The 27,496-nt window shown below is 39.9% G+C and overlaps 1 protein-coding gene across 1 annotated transcript in view; it reads left to right on the plus strand.

Annotated features, from left to right (window-relative positions):
• LOC127625771 (trafficking kinesin-binding protein 1-like) overlaps nucleotides 1–16,157 on the plus strand; it is a 32,152-nt gene extending 15,995 nt beyond the window's left edge. The window contains exons 4-16 of the mRNA XM_052101129.1: nucleotides 2,799–2,875; nucleotides 2,992–3,108; nucleotides 3,453–3,544; nucleotides 3,626–3,734; nucleotides 3,848–3,926; nucleotides 4,026–4,156; nucleotides 5,579–5,653; nucleotides 5,833–6,044; nucleotides 6,176–6,391; nucleotides 11,021–11,340; nucleotides 12,785–12,979; nucleotides 13,230–13,323; nucleotides 14,861–16,157. Coding sequence (XP_051957089.1) covers nucleotides 2,799–2,875; nucleotides 2,992–3,108; nucleotides 3,453–3,544; nucleotides 3,626–3,734; nucleotides 3,848–3,926; nucleotides 4,026–4,156; nucleotides 5,579–5,653; nucleotides 5,833–6,044; nucleotides 6,176–6,391; nucleotides 11,021–11,340; nucleotides 12,785–12,979; nucleotides 13,230–13,323; nucleotides 14,861–15,266 — 2,123 coding nt within the window. The 3' untranslated portion in view covers nucleotides 15,267–16,157. The remainder of the gene's footprint in view (nucleotides 1–2,798; nucleotides 2,876–2,991; nucleotides 3,109–3,452; nucleotides 3,545–3,625; nucleotides 3,735–3,847; nucleotides 3,927–4,025; nucleotides 4,157–5,578; nucleotides 5,654–5,832; nucleotides 6,045–6,175; nucleotides 6,392–11,020; nucleotides 11,341–12,784; nucleotides 12,980–13,229; nucleotides 13,324–14,860) is intronic.
• The last annotated feature ends 11,339 nt before the right edge of the window (nucleotides 16,158–27,496 follow it).

Genomic DNA, 27,496 nt, shown 5'->3' on the forward strand with positions numbered 1-27,496 from the left:
TACAATAATTTTTCTGTTAAATCTCGTATTATCATAGCTGTAAAGTTATTTAAATAGTTGTTGTAGGGTTTTAGTGTTTACAATATTATGTTATTGTAACAGTGTTCATGATGAGCAAGATGGCGGGAACCGGCAGAAAAGTCAAAATAACTTAAACAAACATAAACATCATAAAAATCTCTCTCGAACTGGTGTCCCTGGTTCATCTTCATCCCTATCCTGATGTGAGTCATCAAGGCCAGGCCACGCCCTCCTCCTCGCCACAGTTATCATGGCAATGAAGTTGTCAAATTGGAAATATCTTTACACAGAAAATGTTAGAAATCTGAAATGGTTCTGTTTTACTAACGTCAATTACACTAAAATCATGTTAAAATGCACAAGCACACAGGGTTCTTAGCCAGCCATTTCACAGTGACTGGGGCTTAAATTACTTTAATCTGTTAAGTCACATTAACCTGCATGTAGTGCAGCGTCTCTTTCTCACGAACTGTAGAGTAGGCTTTGTCTTGTCCTTAATTCTCTCAGTGACGTAAATCACAGCTGAACTGAATTGCTTCCAAACAAAGTTAGCAGGTTTAGAAGAGGCTCAATGACCAGGACATGTGGAAAACTGAATGAAATCACAAATACTTACGTAAATCTTCACTTAAAACACTTTTTAACAGGTTTTCATTATTTTGCTATTTGCATCATAGAGCTAATCCAGCAATTGGCAAAAGTGTGGATAGTTTTTTTCTGAACCTTAAAATAATTACAGGTATCAAAAACTGAAAGGGCATCTCTAAAGTGTTGGAAGGACCTGTTTTTTCATTTACCTGTTGTGATGTCCCCAATTTCTGCAGTGCATTTCAGAGTCTCTAGCGTAGAAGGTTAAATTCATCATTAATATGGACTGCTGTTTGCAGTTTGGAGATCTGTGAACTGCTGCCATCTGTGAATTGCTTGCATCTATTACAAATGGGGCTAACCCCAGGAAAAGATTTTGAAAGCTTGACCTTGGACATATAAAGCCGATGTAAAATCTTGGATTGAATAAGACCATGTCTCGCACGTCCCCAAGTCCCCCTCCCAGCTTTCCTTAATTATTGAGAGTGAGGAGCCTTCCATATCAAATATAGCTGTATAAAGCCTGGATATGATTCCTTTAACCTCAGGGTTAATTTCTAAGATTGAATCCAGAAATGTCTTTGCTGGTGGAGAAGGAAATTGAGTAAACTGATTCTGTATAAAATGTTTGATTTGTAAATAATGAAAAAAGTGATGTGCTGGAAGAGCAAATTCATGCTTAAGTTGGTCAAATGACATGAAAATGTCCCCTTTATATAACATCTTAATATTCAAAATCCCCTTCTTAAGCCACTGATTAAATGTGTTGTCCATAAGGGAAGCTGGAAACAGATGATTGGCTACAATCGGGGCAAAGATAGACATGGAGACTAACCCATAGTGTTTTCTAAACTGGGCCCAAATTTTTAAGGAGTGTAGCATGTGAGTGTTACGGCAAGTCTGGGGCGTATGCAAGGGAATTGATGAACACAAAAGAGCAGAAAGTGAAATCCGACAGCAAGAACTGGTTTCAATGTGTAACCAAGCAGGAATATCCAGGGTAGATGTATCCAATAGCCAGTACAATAGGCTTTTGATGTTTGCAGCCCAATAATATATAAAAAAATTTGGTAAAGCCTTGCATCTTAGGCCTTTGTAAAAATAGTTTCCGGATTTTAGGAGTTTTATTGTTCCAAATAAAATATGAAATATGACCATCTAACATTTTAAAGAATGCCTTCGTAAGGAAGTATGGTATGCACTGAAATAAATATAAGAATTTCGGGAGGATATTCATTTTAACTGTGTTGATTCGCCCGGCTAAGGACAGGGGCAAAGTGGACCAGCGGATAAGATCTTGTTGAGTTCATTTCAGAAGCGGAGTAAAATTGGCCTTTAACAACTGATAATGAGACCTAGTAACAGACACACCAAGATAACTGAACTTATTATTTATTACTTTGAATGATAGTGCATGAAAGGAGCTCACTTTTGTCAAGGTTGAGTTTATAGCCAGAGAAGCTATAAACACTGTGCTTTTAGGACATTGTGTCAAGTTAATCCTAGTTTGAAACTATGAAAAATGCATTTTACAAACCCTGCATTCTGTTTGCTCGGTCCAGCTGTCTTTGAGCGCTTTTGAGGCATGGTGCCTGTATAGGTGGAGTTGCACTGACTGCCACCTACTGCCACAGATTCACAAAAACATCAAGGTGACGTATCAAGCTTGAATTGCTCTGATGGTAGGAACATTCCTCATGGAATTTACGAACATTTACATCCGTTTTAGTTAAAATTGTATACATTTATGTACTGATAAAAAATACACTTTGAATAAGGCTGTCTGTTTAACTCATTGTCTCAATAAATATATGTATTTAAAAAAATTCAAGCGATACAAAAAAGAAAATAAAGGCACTTAATCATCACTTACAATGGATGTGAATAGGGGACAATTTTTGCCGTGTTCAAAGGCAGAAATTTGAAGCTTATAATTTTATAAAAGCAGCTTTTTTTTTTTAAAGAAAAGGAGGGGCAAGTCTAAATAAATTTTTGTGGTTATCAATATTACTTGTTTGAGACCGGAATATTCCTTTAAATAGCCTATGATCCATCCAAAATAATATAGATGTCCTTTGACACACATGTACTGTGACATTTGGTGAAACATAGTATGTTTTGTTATTACATTTTGTCTCCCTCCTCTCTTTCTTGCTTTCCCTCCCAATCTCTCTCTTTTTTCTCTGCAGTGCTGTGCTCAGAGAGAGTTGGTCAAATCACAAAGACATATCATGACATTGAGGCAGTTACACATTTGCTTGAGGAGGTGAGTGATAGTATGCTTTTCAAATATGTTCATTGATTGTCATCAATAAAAAATGTTTCCTCTATTAATGTTTCAATTGATTTATTAATAAAAGTCCCACCTCTTTTCCTCTGCAGAAAGAGCGGGATCTGGAACTGGCAGCCCGGATTGGCAAATCGCTGCTCAAGCAGAACAAAGCCGTGACTGAACGAAACAAACTACTGGATGAACAGTTGGAAATTGCCACGGAAGAGGTTAATCTTTGTTTAATGTGAAAATAAATTCATAGATTGTAAATGTTAAAACAAATTATGAAAAGGATTGAATGAGTCACAATCAAAGTTGTTGTTCAATGCCCACACATACTGGAAGATTTGGAAGAATTTTGTTTTTTTATTTCAATAGAAAAATAGCGATTTGTGTTTCGATTATTATTAATAATTTAACTGTTTATTGTATATCGTTGTCATTTATCATATTGCAGTGGCCACCGTTTTATAAAAGCAGTAAGCCACTCAGTTCAGTGTGTTACATTTTTATCCATGATAAACAAATTGGAGTACAAATTAACCATTTAATTCTGGATCTGTTCTTACAGATAGCACAGCTGCGTCATGAGCTGTCCATGAGAGATGATCTCCTGCACTTTTATGCCAGCACTGAAGAGATAGAGCATGCCACAGAATCACTGTGAGTGTACACACACACACACATACAGAGTGATCAATGTCTGGATTCTGATATATTGATACGTTTTTGCTCCTCCTTCAGACTTATACAGAATGATACGTCTTCATCTCTTAGTAACTACGTGAATTACGACTTCCTGCAACAAAAGCTCAAGGGTTTGGAGGAGGAGAACTTCAAGTTGCGCTCAGAGGTGTGCATAAACACATGCACATACACACAATGTCAGAAGAACATCAAAAACTGCTTGTGAATTGTGAATACTGTCATAGGTATGCATTTTCAAACACATCATTCTTCTCCCAGGCTAACGAGCTAACCTTTGAGACCAACAATTATGAGGAACAAGAGCAGCAGCTTATGATGGTGTGTGTGGATGAACTCTGTGAGTACCCAACATTATCCACAATGGCCAACTAATCATTCAATATCACATTTCTTGACAACGGACTAATGTTCTCTCTCATTTTGGCTCTCTCACCAGCAATGGCGAATAAACGGGTCACATCTCTGTCGGAGGAGCTTTCTCGAAGGGTGGAAGATTCTTTAAGACAACAAGAAGAGATTAGCTCACTCCTGGGACAGATAGTCGACCTAGAGCAGCGTTGCAAAGGGGTAAGACACATGCACACAAACTGGTTTCACTATATTAGTGAGGATTTATCATATGTTTTTATATCTCATAGGTTTATGATGAGGTTTGTTAATGCGGAGGTGATGATATTTGCTTAACCCAAACCCTGCCTTAATCCTAAAATGAAACCTCACAAAACCTGTATATATTAGTAGATTTAAAGGGGTCATGAAATGGAGAATGAAATTTCCCTTGATTTCTGTCATTTAAAAGGTAACTGTACTATAAAAACATACTGTACATTTCAGAACTCAAAACATTCTCCCCAGTCTAAAAAGAGCATTTAAAGTTACCACCCTGCTGAAACATCTCGTTTTGAATTCTGTGTGCTCGTGACAACACAAGACATTGGTCATTTGTATATACCTGTCCCACAACATTGCACCATTGGCCCCACCTACTGGTGCTCAGTTCGAGAGACAGAGAGAGAGAGAGAAGGACAGACAGGCCTAGTGTGGCTAACTATTCCTGAACACCAAAGGGGACACATCTGAAATATTTTGAATTATTTTTGTATATAAACGTACTAGACAGACATCTTTGACCGCTTGATACATATTTGGGGCCTCTTTTAAAAGACATGGTGTCAAGTTACAACTCTGAATAGGAGAATCCATTCTCTTACATTCAGCTGCTCTGCCTCTTGCTGTTTTGAGCACAAACTGTTCTGGATGCATTCTTTCGCACATCGGCTCTATTTTAAATGTTTTGTTTATGTAAACATGCACTAGATGAAAGTCTGTGACCGTTTTTATGTTTCTGGCGATGTACACCTCAGTGCGCCTAGTTTCACTGTGGACTATGGACTGTGTGTGCATTTATTACTGCATGGATTTTTTTGTGAACAAGTCATAACATGATTCAAGCCTGCAAAGGAACTGTTAATGTGTTGAATGTGTGTTATGTGTAAACCCTGAAATTTAGTTTTATAATGTTGAGGGGCTTGTTAATTCTCATCCATATTTATATCCATAAATATGGCTATATTTGAGGTGCTGTATGATGTTAGCCAACCATAAAAGTGGGCGTTTACGTTGAAGTTTTAAGGAGGCGCTTAGGCCAAAACAGAGCGTTTCAGTCAGAGACAGGGTGAAAATGATCAGATTACTAAAAAACTCTTTTGGTGCAAAAATTAATTTATTAACATAATCAGTGGAGCTCAGAGAATAAAATGATAAAAAAACATAATTATATATAAATTATTTCATGGCCCCTTTAAAGCAAAACTTGATTTGGCCAATTTATGTGCTTTTCATATAGTGAGAACTACTTCAAATGTCAGTTTTTTTTTTTTACTTGTTTCACTATATTATTCTCTATATTAGAATATCCAAGCCTGTATATACATTCTCTTGCATATCACTTAGAGACTCAGTATATTTATAAAACTTGTTTTCCCTCAGCTCACTGCTGAGAATGAGGAGTTGATGCAACATTTTAATTCATCACGAGAAAGCCAGTCACAGCTTAAAACAGAGGTATGAAACTCACAACATCAAACCTGCACAAGCAGTAAAACAAACATACATTGAAAACATTCTACTGCTTTCACTGGCTCCTCTCACTATCACTAGTGTCATGTTTCTAGTGTATTGCCATTTTAAATAATTTACTTGATCAGAAACTTGAAACATATGCTCTCTGTCTCTGGTGGTAGCTGAAGGAACTGCGTGATCGGTACTCAGAATGTGAGGACATGCTACACGAAGCTCAAGAGGACATAAAGAACCAGCGCAATAAGAGTCTACCCAACAGCACTGTCCAGCGTTATAGTACCCTATCTGCAATCTTCCCAATGGACTCACTCGCTGCTGAGATCGAAGGAACTTTCCGGAAAGGCCTAGACAGCCCTGCGCCCACTGAATACAAGTTAGTCATTACCCAAATATATGTAGCAGCTAATTATGTTTATTGTCTATATACATTAGCAGGGTCACATAAATGTTTTACTTAACTATGGACTTTGATGTGACATGATTCTCTTGAATTTGCAACCACAGGAATCACCCATTGCGTGTGTTTGAGACAGTGAAAATAGCCAATCAGGTGGCTCGACTACGCTCCCAAATCGAGTCTCCCCAGGTTCCGGGGTCGAGCTCTGGGTCATTGCGCTCTAGTCGAATCAGTACGCCACGGACAAGTTATTATGAATCAGACTCTGCTAGCTTCAACCTGGAGGACAAGCACTCTCCCCCAACACACACACAGGAACATGGGTTAGTGTGTGCTCTAATATTTCTGTGTATGTGTGTGTACGCAAATACTTGTAGCTAAAGTTTTGGGGAAAATGTATCCCCAGATGTAAGATCAATCAGACAAAACTTCACTTATAGGAAATTTAGGGATGTTCTAAATCCGGAAATATGATTCATAAATAATGTTAAAAAAAATTTAAATGCTAAAAAGTTATCTTTTAGGTATAGAGATAGGGAACTAGTTATGCTTTCATTGAACAGTACAAGTATATGGTATGTGTCACGGCTCTGGTGAGTTTGTCGGTTTGTTGATCGGCATTTCCATGGGAACATTGATTGTTCCTGGGGGAACACTGATCATGCCACTGATTAGCATGCAGAGCAACACCTTTTTTCCTTTACTTTATTTTCTCCCCTTTTTCTCTCCAATTTTGAATGCCCAATTCCCAGTGCGCTCTAACTCCTCATGGTGGCATAGTGCCTCAATCCGGGTGGCAGAGGACGAATCTCAATTGCCTCTGAGACTGTTAATTTGCGCATCTTATCACCTGGCTTGTTGAGCGTGTTACCACTGAGACATAGCACATGTGGAGGCTTCATGCTATTCTCCACAACATCCACGCACAACTCACCATGCGCCCCACCGAGAGCTAACCACATTATAGCGACCACTAGGAGGTTACCCCATGTGACTCTACCCTCCCTAGCAAGGGGGCCAATTTGGTTGCTTTGGAGACCTGGCTGGAGTCACTCAGCACGCCCTGGATTCTAACTAGTTGACTAGCTTCAATGGAGGATTCTACTAATCTGTTCCTGACTTCCACAATGCACACACGCATCCTACGAACACTCTTCATGGATTGCACCTTGCACACCTACAACACGCACGCCATTGGAGATCGCTTCCCGCTGCTGCAGCTGATGTTATGATATTCTACATTCCTCAACCCAGTGACTGCTCATTATTATATTGAATAAATCCTTTGAAGTGTTCCTCTGCTCTTGGGTCTGTTTGTCTCACATCACTCATTATAGAACAATCTAGCCAAGTATGGACCCAACTAAGGAATCCACTCTTCGCTCTGCCCTCTCTCAGCAGGGAGACTTGACCATGCTATGTGGGATCGATTTCTGCATGGTCTTTCCAATGACATTCTGCAAATGTATTCTTTGGATTTGTTTCCGCTCTTCAATGACTTGGTGTATTTGTCTATCGAGTCGATGCCTGACCCTACGCTGTCACCATCGCCGACGCCACTTTCCTACTACCCTGGCGGTTGATTCTCCTACCCGTTCTGCCTCTCCTGCCAACTCGCCAGTATCACGGCCTGACACTGAGCCAATGCTAGTCACTAGAACTCAAATAACACGCAGGGAGAAACAGCAATATCTTGTTAATGGACTGTGATTTTACTGTGCTGCTTCTGATCATCTCTCTGCTTCCTGTCCTGTAAAAGACAACGATTGTCAGTAGGAGAGGGGTTACTGGTGAGCGCAACACCTTTGGACAAAACCGCTGGATTCAGACACTTCTCCCTGCCTGGCTGCAGTATAGACCTTCCTGTCACATGATTTCTACCTTGGTTGATTCTGGAGCGGAAGGGAAAACATGGATTTCGAATTGGCTACTAAGTGGTGACTTCCTATGGAAAGACCCATCACCGCCCACACCCTAAGTTGCACGCCACTGTCCGTCATCACTCAATCCACAAAGCCGGCACCTTTGTCTTTGGGAATCATATCGAGCATTTGTCCTTCTAACTTATCCAATCTCCATCGGCACCGGTAGTGTTGGGGCATCCTTGGTTGGTAACGCACAACCCACACATAAAGTAGATCAGTCAACCAACACCGTTCTTGCTTGGAGTTATTATTGTTTGTCTTAACTTTGCTCTTTCCCCTGTCCAGTCTTGTGTTTCATTGCAAGATGAACCGGCTGACTTATCCGAGTACCATTGTCATATTATGACTAGAGGGCAGTGTTCAGCTGGTCCCACGCCTTGACCCTTCCTCCTCATACCCATATGAAAATTGAACTGCTTCCTGGCACTTCACTGCCTTGGGAACGGCTGTATTCACTCTCAGATCCCGAGAGGGAGGCCATGAACAGGTATATCAATGATTATCTGGCAGCTGGTCTCATTCGCCCTTCTTCTTCGCAGGCAGGGTTCTTCTTCACAGAGAAGAAGGTTGGCTCGCTTAGACTCGCTGAATGACATCAAGGTGAAGAATCGCTGTCTTTTACCGTTGATGTCCTCAGCCTTTGAACTCTTGCAGGGAGTGTCCAGTCTTTATGAAGTTGGACTGACACAGCGCTTATCACCATGTCCAGATTAGGAAGGGGGATGTGTGGAAGATGGCTTTTAACACCCATAGAATTTTGTTGATCTTCATGAGCTGAGGTTACATTTTCAAAATTAAAGGAACGTATTTCTACCGCACCCATCCTCATTACTCCTGATCCCACAAGTCAGTTTGTGGTGGAGGTGGATGCATCTGAGGTTGGTGTCGGAGCAGTCTTGTCACAGATCTTCACCTCGGACGGAAAGATGCATATTTGTACTTTAATTTTTAGCACCGCTTAACACCAGCTGAACAGAATTACGATGCTGGCAACTGAGAATTATTGGCTGTCCAGTTGGCCTTGTGTGAGAGGTGTCATTGGTTAGAGGGTGCAGGTGTACCTTTCGTGGTCTGGACATATCATAAGGACCTAGAGTATATACATAGCACCAAATGCCTCAACTCTAGACAGGCTTGCTGGGCACTATTTTTCACACGTTTCAACTTCGTGCTGGGCTCTAAAAACATCAAGCCTGTCTCCCACCACTTGCATAGTGGGCATGGTATCCTGTGAGGTGGAGGCTAAAGTTTGTGTGGTGCTGCGAAACACTGCGCCCCCCGCCACATGCCCAGCGGGCTGATTATTTGGTTATGCACATCCTACAGTGGGGTCACTCATCCAATGTCGCTTGTCATCCAGGGGTGACTCTCACTCAGACACTCATTAGACAGTGATTCTAGTGGCCATCATTAGTGCAGGACATACATCGATTAGTAGCCGCTTACCCCATTTGTGCGACTAATAAGACGTCCTGTGAATCCCCGGACAGGCTTCCCCAACCGCTGCCTATCCCTTCGATGCCCTGGTCGCACATAGCCATGGATTTTGTAACTGGTCTCCACCCTTCCCATGACAACACAGTCATTTTGACTCTAGTGGACCAGTTCTCGGTTTGTCGGTTTGCTTTATCCATCCATCCATCCATCCATCTTCAACCGCTTATCCGAAATCGGGTTGCGGGGGCAGCTGCTCCAGCAGGGGGCCCCAAACTTCCCTATCCCAAACCACATTAACCAGCTATGACTGGGGGACCCCGAGGCGTTCCCAGGCCAGTATGGAGATGTAATCTCTCCACCTAATCCTGGGTCTTCCCCGAGGCCTCCTCCCAGCTGGACGTGCCTGAAACACCTCCCTAGGGAGGCGGCCAGGAGGCATCCTTACCAGATGCCCAAACCACCTCAACTGACTCCTTTCGACGCAAAGGAGCAGCGGCTCTACTCTGAGTTCCTCACGGATGACTGAGCTCCTCACCCTATCTCTAAGGGAGAAGCCCGCCACCATTCTAAGGAAGCCCATTTCGGCCGCTTGTACTCGTGACCTAGTTCTTTCGGTCATGACCCAGCCTTCATGACCATAGGTGAGGGTAGGAACAAAAATTGACCAGTAGATCGAGAGCTTTGCCTTTCGGCTCAGCTCTATTTTCGTGACAATGGTGCGATAGAGCGAGTGAAATACCGCCCCCGCTGCCCCGATTCTCCGGCCAACCTCCCGCTCCATTGTCCCCTCACTCGTGAACAAGACCCCGAGGTACTTGAACTCCTTCACTTGGGGCAATACCTCCTTCCCTACCTGGAGTACACGCTCCATCGGTTTCCTGCTGAGAACCCACGGTTCGCTTTATATGTTTTGTAATTTTCTTACCCTCGCAGGCGCAGCCAGCATGCATGCATTACCATGGGAACATTGATTGTTCCCGAGAGAATGGTGATCATGCCAATGATTAGCGTGCCGATCATTACCTGCTCTCCTCTAATTCACTCCTTCTTAAGCCCGTTGTGTTCTCAGTGTCTTTGCTAGATTGTTGTTTGATGTTGAGTACTAACCTCACTCTCTCTGCCTAGTTGGTCCTGTCTCGTGTATCTGTTGGTTGCCCACATGGCGGGTGTGTTGTTGCCTTCCAGTATTCTTGCGTGTCAGTTGGTCTTCCACAAAGGATACCTCGTCTCTGCCTGTATGTCTGGAGTTAAGTTTGCTTATCTCTGTCGGGCATTGTTATGCACCTCACTAGCTTTAACGGAGGATTCTACAAATCTGTTCCTGACTTCCACAATGTATACACTCATCCTACGAATACACTCTTCATGGACTGCCCCTTGCGTGACTACGATGCACATGCCATTGGAGATCACTTTCCACTGCTGCAGCCGGTGTTGAGATTTTCTACATTCCTCAACCCAGTGACTGCTCATTATAAGTTCTCTTTGAGATTTTTTTTATTTTTAAAATTATACTGCACAAATTTGATCATATTTATAATAAGAAGTCCATCGATTAATTCTGAATAATTACAAATATTTCCTGCACAGGTTGCTGGAATCAAAGCGTTTGGGTCAGCCAGGTACACCAGGTGGGCAAGATTTAGAGGCAGCTCTCCGATCTCTCTCAGAACGTCAGGAAAGTCATACATCAGAGCGTCCATTCTTCGAGGTGGAGAGAGAGAGGAAACTACGTGCCCTGCAGAATGGAAGCAGCGGTAGTGGCGGTGGGTCCAGTGGTATCCTGACGCCCAATGACAGTGATGTATCCACAGGAACAAACTATTCTGGCACCTCCACCCATTCCTCAGGCACAGGCTCGTCTCGCTCGTACCTGCCTGAACGTCTGCAAATAGTTAAGCCACTGGAGGGTGAGTAGACTTTAACACATATATGTTAAGTACAAGCTTTTACAAATTTGGAGAGGTGTGCTGTTACTTTTCTAAGTCATCAGACTCGCAATTTGTGCCTGGCATGCAATTAAAGTTGTGTAAGTGATTTTTTATTTATTTATTTTAATAGATATCTTTTTCTCCCCAATTTGGAATGCCTAATTCCCAATGTGTTCTAAGTCCTTGTGGTGGTGTAGTGACTCGCCTTAATCCGGGTGGTGGAGGACGAATCTCAGTTGCCTCCATATCTGAGACCGTCAGTCCATGCATCTTATCACATGACTTGTTGAGAACGTAACCAAGGAGACATAGCGCGTGTGGAGGCTTCACGCTATTCTCCGCGGTATCCACGCACAACTCGCCACACGCCCCACCGAGTGCGAGAACCACATTATAGCGACCACGAGGAGGTTACCCCATGTGAAGCTACCCTCCCTAGCAACCGGGCCAATTTGGTTGCTTAGGAGACCTGGCTGGAGTCACTCAGCATGCCCTTGATTCGAACTTGCAACTCCAGGGGTGGTAGTCGGCGTCTTTACTCGCTGAGCTACCCAGGCCCCCATTGTAAGTGATTTTTTAATAAAATGACACACAGAAAACATCCCTATTACTTGTCAGATATCACTGAAATAGCCATTTGAAATATCACTCCTGTCTCTCTGACAGCGCTAGGCTCTGTAAACAGCTGTTTAGCCAATCAGAAGACTTGTCTTATTCTTGCCATGTCTAATTCAACAGCTAAGTCTTGTGGAAGTTCTAAAATGGCTAACACTTTTGCTTACAGTATCTTTAAATGGGTGTACAAATTCCTCAGACTTGAAGGGACATTAACCATGTTTCCATCCAAGTTGTGAATTTAATATAAGCGAAAACCCAAAATATCGCAAAAACAATTTGCAAATAAAGCCACATCTCCATCCCAAAATTGACACTTCCGGAGAAATTGTAGCCACTGTGACTCTTTTATTGATTAAATATTCATGGTTTAGAGCACACAGACAGAACACTGCACATCTTGTATTCCTAGTTCAACAGGAGCTTATCTGGTTAAATGTGTTCATTACAGTTTAAGCAAATTTATTTTCTTGCAAAATAAACAATGCATCCACCTCAAGTGAGCATATACTTTTTTTAATGTACATTTTGGAGATTTCTTTTTGCATCTTGGTGTTTTCATCAAGCAGTTTTTATGCAATATCCTAAAATGTGCATAAAAGTGGATGGAAACGCAGCTATTAAATGTAAATATTATTATAGCATAGGTATGGCCTCTTTTTATTTGGGCCAGGAATAAAACACCAAGAACGCCCTTGTTACTGCATATCAACCACCCAGAACATCGTCATGTTGGCAAGTTTTGCACAGGCAAGCACTGTTTTTTTGGAAAATATAAAATTCTAGTTCATCTTGCTATTGTCTCTAGGCTCAGTCACTCTTCACCAATGGCAGCAGCTGGCCAAGCCCAATCTTGGGGGTATCCTCCACCCACGGCCAGGTGTCCTCACTAAAGACTTCAGGGAGCTAGATGGGGATTTTCAGCACGTCTACAGCCTCAATGACCTGGAAGAGGATGAGCCTGTCATGTCCAAATTCCCAGACCTCCTACACGGCACTGTTGGTAAAAACCTCCTTTTATCTACTGAAAGCTACACATTCTTTTGTGTTTTGATACTTCAAAACCAAGAAGTATGTGAAACATTTTTTGGGATTCCAATTATTTTTGTATCTATTTTTATTGCCTTCTCCATGCTACTAAGCAGTTCATGATGTATTGTTTTGATCCACCCTGCCTGTAGTGAAGTGCTCTAAATAACCATCATGCATAGCTGAGTTTTAGTGTGTTTGTGTGTTTCCTCACATCAACACAGTCACTTCATCTGGGCCTAACCTCCCTCAGACCACCCCAAACACTAGCTGTCAGAACCTCCATCCCTCTGTCCTCCTCTCCTCCTTCTCTACCAGGTAAGACATGATCATGCTATTGATCACACAATGCTTATTTTAGTACTCTCATCCATCCAACAAAATGCTCTTGCTCTTTTTGCCTTTAATGGACATTAGTATGGTGAAAAGGGAATACCAGTCCCTTAAGTTACTGTTTTTTATGAGCAGTCAGTTCTCAGGGAAGTTCAAAAGATTTTATCGGATCCATCACACACATTAAACTCTGAGGATGAGTTGTTGCCTCTGGTATAGGATGTAGTTACAATCATTTTAAGAAATCTTTTCTACCCACTTTCTTTTTTTTCCTCTCAATAGCCCTGGCAATGGGCTATTGTGTACTTTAACATCAGATAAGAAATTTCTTATTTGGATTCAAGTACATAGTCTTCCACCTCTCAACCTTAATGCCTTTCTTAAATATATATATTTTTATTTACATTTATATTATATATTTTTCCTCCTTCCCTTTATAACAGGAAACGCTGGAACCGGCTCTTTTTACAGTTATAATTCCATCCGCCGTAAAGTAAGAAGTGTCAGGCATGATCTTCCCAAACACTTCACTAGGATCATCATCTCAGAACCACGAAATCTAACAACTAATTCACTTTCTATCTCTTTAACCGTAGGCTTTATTTATGAACATAACAAAACATTGTAGCACAACAGCATGAGACTTTTGTTGCTAATTGCATCTTCTTTCCTGTACAGAAAGACAGTAGGGTCCAAAAGTCATAGGCTAGTAGTACAAATTTTTATTTTTTTGTTTTCATTTTTCAGCAAAAACCTTTTCAATATTATCAGGAAAATCTGACCTTTTATGCAAATTTGTGACAAATTTGTTACATTTGATTAGTGATCGAAATCATGCAGAATCTTAAATATTTCTTAATTTTGTTTCAATGTGACACCATTTTTCAGAATCCTCAAAATAAAAGGAAATATGGCCTGAGAGATTTGGACCCCACTGTAGGTTTAGCTATATGAGTCCTGTAATGAGATATGCATTACTGAGTTAGCAGTTCACATCTGTAATATGTAACATCTGTCTACTGAGATCATGTTTTATTGAGACAAATTAATGTACTAACTGTAGATTGTGCATGTTAGCTTACATTAAAGGAATAGTACAATCAAAAATTAAACATTTCTCATCATTTATTCACCATAATGCTATCCCAGGCATGTATGAATTTTGTTCTTCTGCAGAACACAAAGAAAGATTTTTAGAAAAGCTCTGTAGGTTCATACATTGCAATTAAATGGTGAACAAAACGTATACACATCTGGGATGGCATGAGGGTAAGTAAATTATGAGAAAATATAAATTTTTGGGTGAACTATCCCTTTAAAATCTTTCTCATGTTGTTCAACCTGTGCAGGTCACATTTTAATTTATTCATAAGCATGATCAGATATTGTAGCTGAAAAGACTGGATTCTTCACTCACACGTTTGTTCTGCCCAGTTTGTTTCTGATGTGATATTATGTGGTTGACCAAATCTTTCCATGGAGAATTTAACAGCCTTATGCTTTCTCCCGTTTGTTTCCCCAGCCTACGACCCCGCAGCATGTCCGCTTTTGGGAGCTGTAAGCACGTGAGAACTTCATCAGGTCTCCAAAGCATCTCTGCTTCCACAGCACATTTCCACCCAGCCACACACCCCTCATCCCTCGGGCTGCTACAACTGGTTTCAGAGCATGGCATCTCAGCCTCAACTCATCCTAGCTCCCATTTCACTCATAGAACCTTAAAAACCCTCAGCACTGCCTCAGGGGAAAGACAGCGGAACTTTGGTGGAAGTGAACAAGAAAGAAGAGAACAGGAACGACAGAGAAACATTTTCAGTGTAAATCTTGTGGAAAAGCTCAGAAGTCTGGGCCTGTATAAAGTGGTAGAGAGAGGCTTGTTGGATTCTGGGGGAAAAGAGAAGACAGACTCAAGTAACAGTACTACATGAACAGTCCTAGCACTGAGAGCTGCTGCTTGTGCCATTTTGTGCATCATCTTCCTTTTTGCACTCAATGTATGTCCCCTCATTTGTTATGGGGCCTTATTGAAAGCCATATCAATGGAAAGTCATATCAGGTTTACATTTCTGTGGTGACTGTTGCCTGTGTTAGCATCTTTAAGGATGACTTTCTTTGTGGCACTGGGAATTGTATGGATTGCACCTGAAAAGACATTTCATTATGAAATGTTAAACGTGTGTTTTTTTTCTTTTGTATCATTGTTGCAGTAGGGTGTTTTGAACACTCTTCAGAAGGGAAAAGTTGTGCATTTGTTGACTTTTTTTTTACATGCCACCTCTTGAAGGGAATTTGTCTGTAACCATCAGTCTTAGAATAACTGTTTTATTTAAACAAGTAAAACATTTTCTTTTTATTAGAAATTCAGGAACATGAACTATATTGGGCATCCATCTTGCTTGCTGCCAACCAAGCAACAAAAGTGTAAGTAGTGTGTCCTGCTCTCTGAGAAATACGTTTGTCATTGATAGCACTGATTTGGGCAATCAAATCCCCCTTTCCCCCCTGACAATTCAGAGAGAATTATTGGTACATTATGTGAGGTTATGTACTGTACCTGCTATGCTATATAAATGTACTGGATAAAATAAGAAGCCACATTTTACAGTCTTGTTTAGCGAATAGAAGGTACTGTACATTTGTGATCTTGTTGTGGTCATTTCTGAATTTGATTGTGCTAAAATTTAAGAACACCTCATGTGATGACACAATACACACACACACACACACACACACACACACACACACACACACACACACACACACACACACACACACGCGCGCGCGCGCGCGCGTAAACAACATAAATATCACAGACACCATTTTTCCACCAGATTGTAAAGTTTGTAATATATATTATTGTGTTTTAAAAATCAGGGATGCTGTAACAAAAGTAAATATAGTGATGAAGTTTGCAGTTATGTGACCTAGCCATGCCCATGAGCAGTAAACACAATCAGTTAAAAATTTATGCAGTGTCTTAATTCGCTGAATCTAAATCACAGTATACAGAGACTATGGGGCACATTGTTCAATGAACACAGTTTTTGTTCCTTTTAACACCCTTTGTGTTCATTGTGTGCATTTGTGTCTGTTAATCATACTTGATAGAATGAGTTAGGCTACTGTAATGAACAGTGATGGTAATATGAGATGAAAGTTGTGTGTGTGTGTGTGTGTGTGTCTTTTTGCATTTAGGATTTTCAAAGAGTGTGAAGATGTATATATCTACTGATTTAGCTCAGAAAAAATGTTTATTTAAAAACTAATATATAAATAAAAATCCAAAAAATTTGACAAAAGTCCTGAAATATCACTCAACAATATGCAATGTCTGGTAGAATATGTAAAGAATTGATGATTGACACAAATATGAGAGGTTAAAGTTGAGTGATGATTTTTTACATTTGAACAATGTTTATATACTCTTCGCTTGTCTCACAATGAAATGGACAAGACCTGGAGCTCAATGTATTTAATGTAAAGTGTATCGGGCACTGTAAACATACAGTGTTACATTGGAATAAAGACTTCAATGTATTCCCACCTGTTTCTTTTAATAACAAAGTATTTCTGAAAGCAGTGGCATAACTTGGATCTTACAGTCCCATTGATAATTTTTGCTTTCCAGAATATCTTAAATTACAGCACAAGAATAGCGTTTTATTTTAAAAGTTCAAAAGGTCATGGCTTGACTAAACACACACACACACACACACACACACACACACACACACACACACACACACACACACACACACACACACACACACATGTTGTGTTTCCATGTTTTATGGGGACTTTCCATAGACATAATGGTTTTTATACTGTACAAACTTTATATTCTATCCCCTAAACCTAACCCTACCCCTAAACCTAACCCTCACAGAAAACTTTCTGCATTTTTACATTTTCAAAAAACATAATTTAGTATGATTTATAAGCTGTTTTCCTCATGGGGACGACAAAATGTCCCCACAAGGTCAAACATTTCGGGTTTTACTATCCTTATGGGGACATTTGGTCCCCACAAAGTGATAAATACACGCTCACACATACACACACACACACACACACAAAATACAATTCATACATAAACTTATTTGAATACACATCTTTTGTGGGATGGGGGCTCTATATAGTGAAAAAAGTTTACACTTAAAACCGTTAAAGTCTCCGTATACATAAGTCAGGCGTATGAGGTATCATTTGAATGCTTAGAATCTGAACTTTTCAGAGATAACATCACAAATTTAAGTTACTTAAAATAACAAGATATCGCGTTAACAATTAGCACCCCCCCAGAGGTAATGGGGTAGAAATACTGATATACAAAGAAAAGTCCTTCACATAGCACATAGGACAAGCCATATATCAAATGCAAGCTCTCATTCTCAGGAATGTGACTCTGCAGTTATTTTTGTTGCCCCAATACCACAGTTCGAAAGATTTTCAAAAGAATCACAAAGTGAAATATGATTTCTGTAAGTCAACAAACGTCTCATTTATGCTCTGATAATTGCTGTTTTAAGCCCCAAATAGCTCAAACATTTATATCTGCATTTACCTTAGGAAGTTCTCTAAACAATGAGCCATTGTTTACTTGTCTGTGAGCTTGCTTGGCTGAATCAAATGTTATATCTTAGATGTTCAGAACAAAATATGCCATCCAGAAGGAAAAGCATGTAAAAACAAATAATCAGAAAATGTGTTTTCTACCATTGATGATAAAATGTGGCGGCATACCATCGCAAAGGGGAGGATCTCTGCTGTCTTATGATACCTAGATTAAGCTTCTAGTCCACTAAGAGGCTACTATATTCAATGAAACAATAAGGGTGGTGCTTGAACTGAAAATTAGACTGAATGTCTATAGATGAGCACATCTGTGAGGGCTAAAATGCGTTAGCGTTTTCACAAAGATTCAACATTCTAAACAATTTCAGACTGCATAGAGGGGACTGTTGCATTGTTTCATATTATTCCTGATTGTTCCGCACCAAGTGAAGTTTCAGCGCATAAACAGTAAGGCAATTTTCTGCTCTAGTGTACTAAGAGGCAGCTGTGCCATGTTAAACTGTGTATGTTTACTGTTTCAGTACTGTTACGAATGTTGCCTATATGCTTACATAAATATAACCTATTATAACAGTACTTGCTAGGGAAGAAATTAAATAGCAAGAAATTTTGGGTTTGAGTCGGTTTCGGGCTTAAAAACGGCATTGTTTGGGCCGTGTAGGGTCTGGCCACACATTTTAATCCCTGTGCAGACCTCTGTCTATTCCCCACACTATTCCATCTTATGACATACAAACACTTTTACTTTAGCACATGACTCATTTTAACATTTGCATTACATAACAACTACATTTACAAGCTTGGTAGCTCAACTGATTGAGAGTGTTGCATATGCCATACAAAAGGTCTGAGGTACGAGTCCTGAAGAGCACCCAAATCCACACATGAGCCGAAAGTGTCATAGAAGCACCACAAAGTGACGTGGTTGCTTCTGAAATTGTGTTTTTCCTATTACTTTAGCTTTTTATCATACTATCGGTAAGGTTTATGTTTAAGGTTTAGGGTAGGGTTGTTCCGATACCAGATACCAGCCCTGGTACCTCGGTAATGTTACTAACTTGATACTTAGGCAACAAATAAAAACTCTGATTTTTTATGAAATTACACAGAAAATGATTTGGCTGTATAACTGCATTAAGTCTTATACAAATTATGCCTTTTATTTTTCAGGATTCCATGTAAAATGTTTTAATATAATGTTATGATCACATTGTGTTTACTCAAATACAAGCTTGGAATAATGTACAGATTTTGCTCTTATGGAAAGAAATTGGTACTTTTATTCACCAAAGTGGCATTCAACTGATCACAATGTATAGTCAGGACATTAATAACGTGTAATATTTATATTACAATTCGAAAAAAAAATTCAGAACGTCTTAAACTACTTCAAAGATTTCTCATCAAAAAATCCTCCACGTGCAGCAATGACAGCTTTGCAGATCATTGGCATTGTAGCTGCCAGTTTGTCCAGATTCTCAGGTGACATTTCACCCAAAGCTTCCTGTAGCCCTTGCCATAGATGAGCTGTCTTGTCTCACACATCTTACAGTTTATCTGATCCCACAAAAGCTCAATGAGGTTAAGATCCATAAAACCCTTTTCCAATTATCTGTTGTTCAATGTCTGTGCTTCTTTGCCCACTCTAACTGTTTCTTTTTGGCTTTTTCTTTGCAATACTTCCCATACGGCCTGCACCATGAGTCTTCTCTTTACTACATGAAACTGGTGTTGAGGTAGAATTCAATGAAGCTGTCAGCTGTCATGTGAGGTGTCTATTTCTCAAACTAGAGACTCTGATGTACTTATCCTCTTGACTCTGATGTAATTATCTGTACATCTGGCCTTCCTTGATCTCTTTCTGTTCTTGTTAGAGCCAATTGTCCTTTGTCTATGAAGACTAGTGTACACTCTGTATGAATTTTTTTTTTCTAACATTGTATAGCCTTCATTCCTCAAAACAATGATTGACTGATGAGTTTCTTTTTTTGCCATTTTTGACCTAATCTTGACCTTAAGACATGCCAGCCTATTGCATACTGTGGAAACTCAAAAACAAACACAATGTTAATGCAAACTTAATTTAACAAACCAAATAGCTTTCAACTGTGTTCGCAAGTGAGTTTCTAGTACCAAATTAGACATTTTGCCTGATTACTCAAGTAGAAGGTGTTGGAGTGATGGCTGCTGGAAATGGGGCCTGTCTAGTTTTGATAAAAAATTACGTTTTTCAAATAGTGATGGTTTTTTACATCAGCAATGTCCTGACTATACTTTGTGATCAGTTGAATGCCACTTTGGTGAATTAAAGTACCAATTTCCTCCCGAAACATCAAATTATTACATTATTCCAAACTTTTGTCCGGCAGTGTGTGTGTGTATATATATTTAGATATAATATTATACATGTTTATGTGTATAACTGCCTTCCCGTCCTCCGGAGGTCGCATTTGTCTGCCGCACACGTCATCGAGGCTGTCTCGTTTCAGAAAAGCGAGGACACTTTGAATGCGACCTTCTTCCACGGGAATTCGGAGGATGCATGATGTGGGCACTCATAACACACAATACCTTGCTTCAACGAAAATGTCTAAAAAATTACGCCAATTTGCCCGTAAATATGACATTTAAACGCAAGGAATGTTAATTCCCAAATTGAAGTACCTCAGTAGATGAGTGCAGAGTAGGCTATATAATATGTATAATTAATATATCATTCAAATAAAGTATTAGACTTAAATTACACCAGTAAAATCTATTTTCTTTTCTCTTTACATCATTAGAACGCTCCTAAAATGTACCTCATACATTCCCTTTCAGAGGGACCTTTTCTCACTTAAAGCACTCGCTCTTGTTAAAGAGTGGCATGCTGTCATAGCAACCATGTTACGTTACGTTTCCTAGACACAGCAATTTGCTCTGCAAAGCATTAAGGGTCAGCAAAAGTTGAAAGTTCATCAGGTAAACTTTTTGCGACCTGGTAAAATTGTTATCACATTGCTTCATTTTCCATGGCTATTCAAAATAATAGTAAATGAAGGTACTCTCATGGCATCAAATATTTTATTGTAGTACATGGACTTTAAATTTTTTTTGGACATCTTTATTTATTTACATATGCTAATAGAGTTTTTTTTCACTGTATTAAAGTTTGCATTCTAACACTTTTTTGAACCCTATTATTCCACCCCAATCCCCTCGAGGAAAAAAAAAGGTGTCCTCTTTTTGGAAAACCAGAATATGGTCACCCTTACATAGGCATGTCCACAGGAGATTCTCAAAAGTCAACTCAGGATTCATCCATAACAGCCATCAAGGTAATTTCAGGAACCAGTGGGTTTAGACATAAACCAAAACTCATGACATGTAAGTGTTCACTGGCTAGTATCATCAACATCTCCTTAAAGTATCACTGGTAAGCAATCAACTTTGTTCAGAAGCAGGAATGATGAAAATCTCAAATGAATCTCAAACAGAAATGCATACTCAGGCTAGGCATAAACTCAATCTCTTTGCCCACAACTGAAATGGAGAACTGAACATAACATGTTTCTCAATGCAGGTAGGAATAAACATAGTAGTTCCAAAATATAACTTTGAAGTGAGTGAATATTCTAGGAAAATCAAGAAAAAACATTCAGGAATCAAACAAGTATCTTTTTCAATATAAACAGCACTCATAGAAAACACTTATCTGAAGTCATATCTGAGACACAAATAACATCAAGGAAAACACAAGACAAAGAGTCGTTCCATGAGTGCACAGAGTGTATTACAAAATTCAAGGCCAGACAAAGACTGATTGTCTCTGCAGTGTTTTTAAAGCACAACAAATGCTCCACTAACGAGCATCTGGTGTGGCTCTTTAATGCTCTGGGATGAGAGAGAGCAGGCAAACGAGGTAGATGAATTTGATTTTGGGGGCCCCTCAGTGCTGCCAATATGACTTAAAAAAAAAAGTTTGATTATTCGCACACTATAAATCTAACACACCCATTATCAATTGTATTAGTTGTAGCTGTGTTGCTTACATCATACCAATTATCTGTCTGGCATGTTTTTACCCTTCTACAGTTTAATTGTAAGAGTAGCAAATGTGCACTTTCCTAAAACAAGAAGATATTCTACCTAGGCTATGTTAACTAACTAGCCAGCTAACTTTAGCTCAAAACATAGCATAACTACTTAACATCTTGCAGTTTTTTTCTTCCTCGGTTTTCTTCTTTTTCCATTGCTACCTCATTTTCCATTGTGACATTGCTGTTTTGCTGCAATGCTGCTGCCTCTTCAATCAATCAACTGTCTGACTGTGCTTGCATCCTGCAGCCCGTTGACATAATATTGCGTTTAATATTGCATTTTTATATAATTACCATTGTCCAATGACATAATATTACGGAAGCCCTGAACCACAAGGTGGAAAAAAATGTCACCGTACAACATTTACACCATTAGTATTGCAATCTGAAATTAAACATAACATTTGTACAGAAATAACCACTGAAAATTTAAATCAAACATGTGATTTAAATAAACAACATATTACAAGACATATGTGGAGCCTTATCACTACTTAAACACAAACAAAAATAATCTCAAAATACAACGGCTAAGGGGCGGACACCATTTTGGCCCATTCACTAGCATTGAATGACCATTCCAATTGCTGTTACACTCATTACAAAGGAGGAAACTGAAACTTTAGAAAACTCAACATATCTTTTAACTAAAGAATTCATTGACATGAAATCCAAAGTAAATGACATTTAATATGTTTTGACATGAGAAATAATGTATTTTACAACTCTGACATTGAACATACCTGAGAAATCAGGAGAAAAGAAGACAAGACACAAATTAGTGGCTTTTTTGTGAAAACACAGCATTTATATTGACAACATAAAAATGGCTCTGGAAAATACAATTTTCAATAAAAAATACACACTCCTTTAAAACAAAAATGTGACCATAAATGACACACGCTCCCCAACAAAATAAAAATGGCTTTTGACATTACATTCATAAAGGAAATTCAACCTTAATCAAAAAATCTACCTATTGTTTTTTAAATACCCAAACAATAGCATTGGCGGCAAATGTGGGACTGTTTGAAATGGCGGTGGAATGTTGTAAGGGCCAATGAGGTGAGGTGGAAAGTGGTAAGGTGACATTCCACAAAATGGTATCTGACCCATCCCATAAGCGCCAAAACTGTTTACTGTAGGATATGGCTGTACTGTAGGCTGATCTAACATATGGTAAATGAACGTCTGGTCTGGCCGTCTATCACATGTGGATCTCCTAACTTGGCCTGGGTGGGAATGTCAGTACTGAGGGTCAGGGTAGTTCTCCTTGAACTACAGTCTAGTCGCAGTTAGGTACATTACAGGAAGGATGATTGCAGATAAGTTCAGGGTCATTCATTTGGTTGTTTGGCATTCGTAGCCAGTAGTAATCACTCTCATCTCCATGAGTATCTGTGTCACTGTCTTGTGCTTGTTTGTCTTGTTGTTTTGTCTGTCTATGCTTTCTCATCTTTTTAGTTGCTGTTGTTGGAATATTAACATGTAAGTCATTAAAGATCCTCTATGCCATAATTTTCCCTGACATATATTGGTTGCATAGGCTTGAGAAAACCTTGTAAAGTGATTTAGAACAACAAGAATATACTTATAGCCACCTCTGCTACATTCCAGTTCCAAGTAATCAATAGACACAAGCTCAAAGGGTGAACTGTTGGTTATGCTGCCCATTGGAGCTCTTGTGTGTAATGCTGGCTTCTTTTGCTTTATACATGGGCACTGTCTAGTGACCTATGCCTCTATGTCCCTTCTCATGAACAGCCAATAGAACCTTTCTCTTGCAAGGCTAAGGACCATTTCTATGCCAACATGGCCCATTTTGTCATGTAGGTGTTTAAAGACTGTTTGTTTATACTTTGCTGACAAAAATAACTGACGTCCATGTGCCGTTTTGCGATACAAGAGTCCTCATTCTAAGTGCAGTTTTCTCCATTCATGCATCAGCTTTTTGACAGTACCTCTGGCTCCTTGTCTCATATTACTTGTAAGAGTTCCATTGGACTCTAGCTGGGCCTGTTCTTTGTGGTTTTCATCTTGTTTAATCAGGCAACATCTTGTTTCTCAGCAGCTCCACTCCCTTGCCAGGTGGCCTTGACTGCTTCGCTGGATAGTTCTTCTGTGCATTCCGTGATGTATTTATTTATATAAAGTGGAAATTAGGAGAGTGTGTCGATGTCGATGTCCATGTTCATTTTTCAGGTTGGTATTTGATGTAAAATCTGAAATCTAAGAGCCCTCCAACCCATCTGTAGCCCAGTGCATTGAGTTTCGCTGTGCTCATGACGTACGTCAGGGAGTTATTATCAGTGTAGACTGTGAAGTGAATTGCATAGAACAAGTAGTCCCTAATCTTCTCGCAGACAGCCCACTTCAGTGGGAGGAAATTCAGATACCCAGAATGGAGTCTGTAATTTTGCTCGGCAGGTGTCAGAGTCCTTGACCCATATCCGATAACATTTAATCTTCCATTTCACCACTGATAAAGAACGGCTAAGTGTTCTTGCTCTTGAGGCATCTGTGTGGAGAGTTAAAGGCAGGTCAAAGTTGTGATAGGCAAGGACTGGCAGTAAAGCATCAACCAGTCTACACAAAGTTCTTTGGTCCACTCTACTGGCGTCCGAGATGGTAACTGGACACTCTTTCCTCCTCCCCTCTTTGTTCTTCCTCAGAATGTTTTTGTTGCGCTATTCTTCACTTGCAAAGGGTTGTAGAAGGGCTTGCTGTTTCGAGAGAAGTCCTGGACATATTAACGATAGTAGCTCAGGAAACCAAGCATTTTACAGACCTCTCTAATAGTGGTAGGGGATTTAGTTCTCATAGACTGCATCTAGGTCTTTTGGATCCGACTAGTCATCCAGTATACTGCACTTTATTTTTAATCATCTCACATCTAAACATCTAAGGTGTTGACTTGGCCTCCAAATTACTTAGATCTCAAATTCCTCAGATTGAGCATCTATGGGATGTGCTAGACCAACAAGTCCGATCCATGGAGGCCCCACCTTGCAACTAACAGGACTTAAAGGATCTGCTGCTAATGACTTGGTGCCAGATACCAAAGGACACCTTCAGAGGTCTTGTGGAGCCCATGCCTCGAAAGGTCAGAGCTGTTTTGGCAGTACGAGGGGGACCTACAAGATATTAGGCAGGTGGTTTTAATGTTGTGGCTGATTTGTGTGTATATATATATATATATATATATGTATATGCCATGGACTTTGAGACTGAGCAAGCATCAAAGATTTTTAATACACATTATGAAACGCTTTGCCTAAAACACATTATACGGGTGAGTGTAATGTCATGGAAATGTTATAGATGTACATTTTTGCCTTAGAAAACACCAGTCAATGGAAACAATTATGTCAAAGTGGCAAAATTCTTTACCAATTTATTTTAAATTCAGGACAGTAAAATTGTTCATATCACATAAATTAAAGATTGAGATATACCGAGCCGAGCATGTTTATGTCCATTAAATCATACAATGAACAATAGAGCCACACTATGTTTTTTTTTAACAAAAAGAAAATGATAATATGGCCAGTTACTAGCAAGCTATGTTTTACTTAGGCCTCACACATCACTCTTCCCACAGTTCAGAACCACTGGAATAGACAGCAGCAATGAACTAATCTGACCACCAAAGACAACAATCTTAACCTGAATGCACAAAGCAAATCTAACATAAATACAGCATTCTACATTCCTTAATATACATATCTATATCTATATCTATATAAATCATATATTTTTAAACAGACACTGCGCCCTAATGTTAGAACTATAAAACAGACTGTGACAAGGAGGAGGGTGGGCTAATAGGGCAAATCAGCCAGGAGGGAGATAAAGACTAGACAGAGGCTCCAGTTTGAGAGAGAGATATGCTTGCAGCCACGTTGCATGTGTGTCTGTGTTTGTTTATGTTTGTTTTAAGTTAAGTTCTGAATAAACCTTACTGTAACGTGGTTCAGTGGAAAGGAGGAGGCGAGAACCGGCTTGTCGACATAAATAATATTTTAATGATGAACTTAAACAAAAGACACAAACACATCGTAAACGATCTCTCTCTTCTCTCACTACCGTCTGCCATCGGCCTTTATCCCTCTCGGAGGCTTAATTAGCCTGATAAGGGACCGGGTGTGAATGATCACAACCCGGCCCTGCCCTCCGCCCTGCCACACTACGTTGACTGTTCAACCGGTTCCTGCCTCCTCCTTGCCCATCATCTGTTATGGTGGTACCGAAACCCGGAGTCCTCGCGCTGCCATCCACCAGGCGAACAGCCGTGGCCATCTGCCCGGGGACCAGTGGTGCCCTGGCCTGAATTGGGCAGGGGAGGAGTGTGGCGAGGAGACGGCCAGCGCTGAATCATCTAATCAGAGTGAGATAAGGGGCAGCTGGAAACGCCGGTTCAAGAGAGAGAGATGCACAAAGGCGCGTTGCATGTGTTTTTGTTTATGTCTGTCTTAAATTAATTTATGTCATTAAAATTTATGTTGACTGCTCAGCCGGTTCCTGCCCACTCCTTGCCCATCCTTTATCTGTTACACAGACATAACACAAGAAGCACCTGATTTCCAAATCCCCACTTCATAGCCTCAGACTAACCAGTAACAATGACCAACCTACCAGCGGACGGCAGCCGGTCCTCTCTTTCTCTGTTTTTATTTCAAATGAATTTTGTCAAATAAACTGATGCTTTTACTTTTTAATGTGGTTGAAGAATCAATCGCTTCCTCTCAGGATCATTAAAAGTATGTACATTAAGATTTTACTATGAGGTAATGCTATTATTTTGATCTGAGGACAACAAAACAATTGGTAATTCACCATTCAATACCCAAAATACACAGATATATGACGTGCACGAGATATTTGTTTTCTTTCTTTTTCATAAGTTTAAGCTGTACTAGACTAATTTAAATTTGATCTCACTTAATAAGAAAGATGCATGTTTGTAAGATATTGGGTAGACCGATCAACACTCATTGAGCAATTTATTTGGTACACTATGGTCCTGATAAAGTTCCCAACATGATCTTCTGCTGTTGTAGCACATCCTCCTCAAGGTTCAACGTGTTGTGCATTCTGAGATGCTATTCTGCTAACTAAAATTGTACTGCACCGTAGCCTTTCTGTTAGCTCGTACCAGTCTGGCCATTCTCCATTGACCTCGCTCATCAACAGATGTTCCTGTCCTCAGAACTGCCACTCACTGGATGTTTTTGTTTTGTTTTTTTGGCACCATTCTGAGAAAACACCACATTTACATTTCTGCATTTGGCAGACGCTATTATCCAAAGCGACTTACAGAGCCCTTATTACAGGGACAATCCTCCCGGAGCAACCTGGAGTTAAGTGCCTTGCTCAAGGACACAATGGTGGTGTGGGGATTGAACCACCAACCTTCTGATTAATAGTTTACCAGTGTAGTGGTTTAGACCACTACATCACCACCACTCCACACTAGAGTCTGTTGTGCATCAATATCCCAGGAG

This window comes from Xyrauchen texanus, chromosome 32 (assembly GCF_025860055.1).
Source record: "Xyrauchen texanus isolate HMW12.3.18 chromosome 32, RBS_HiC_50CHRs, whole genome shotgun sequence".
In the NCBI taxonomy this organism is placed as follows: Eukaryota; Metazoa; Chordata; class Actinopteri; order Cypriniformes; family Catostomidae; genus Xyrauchen; species Xyrauchen texanus.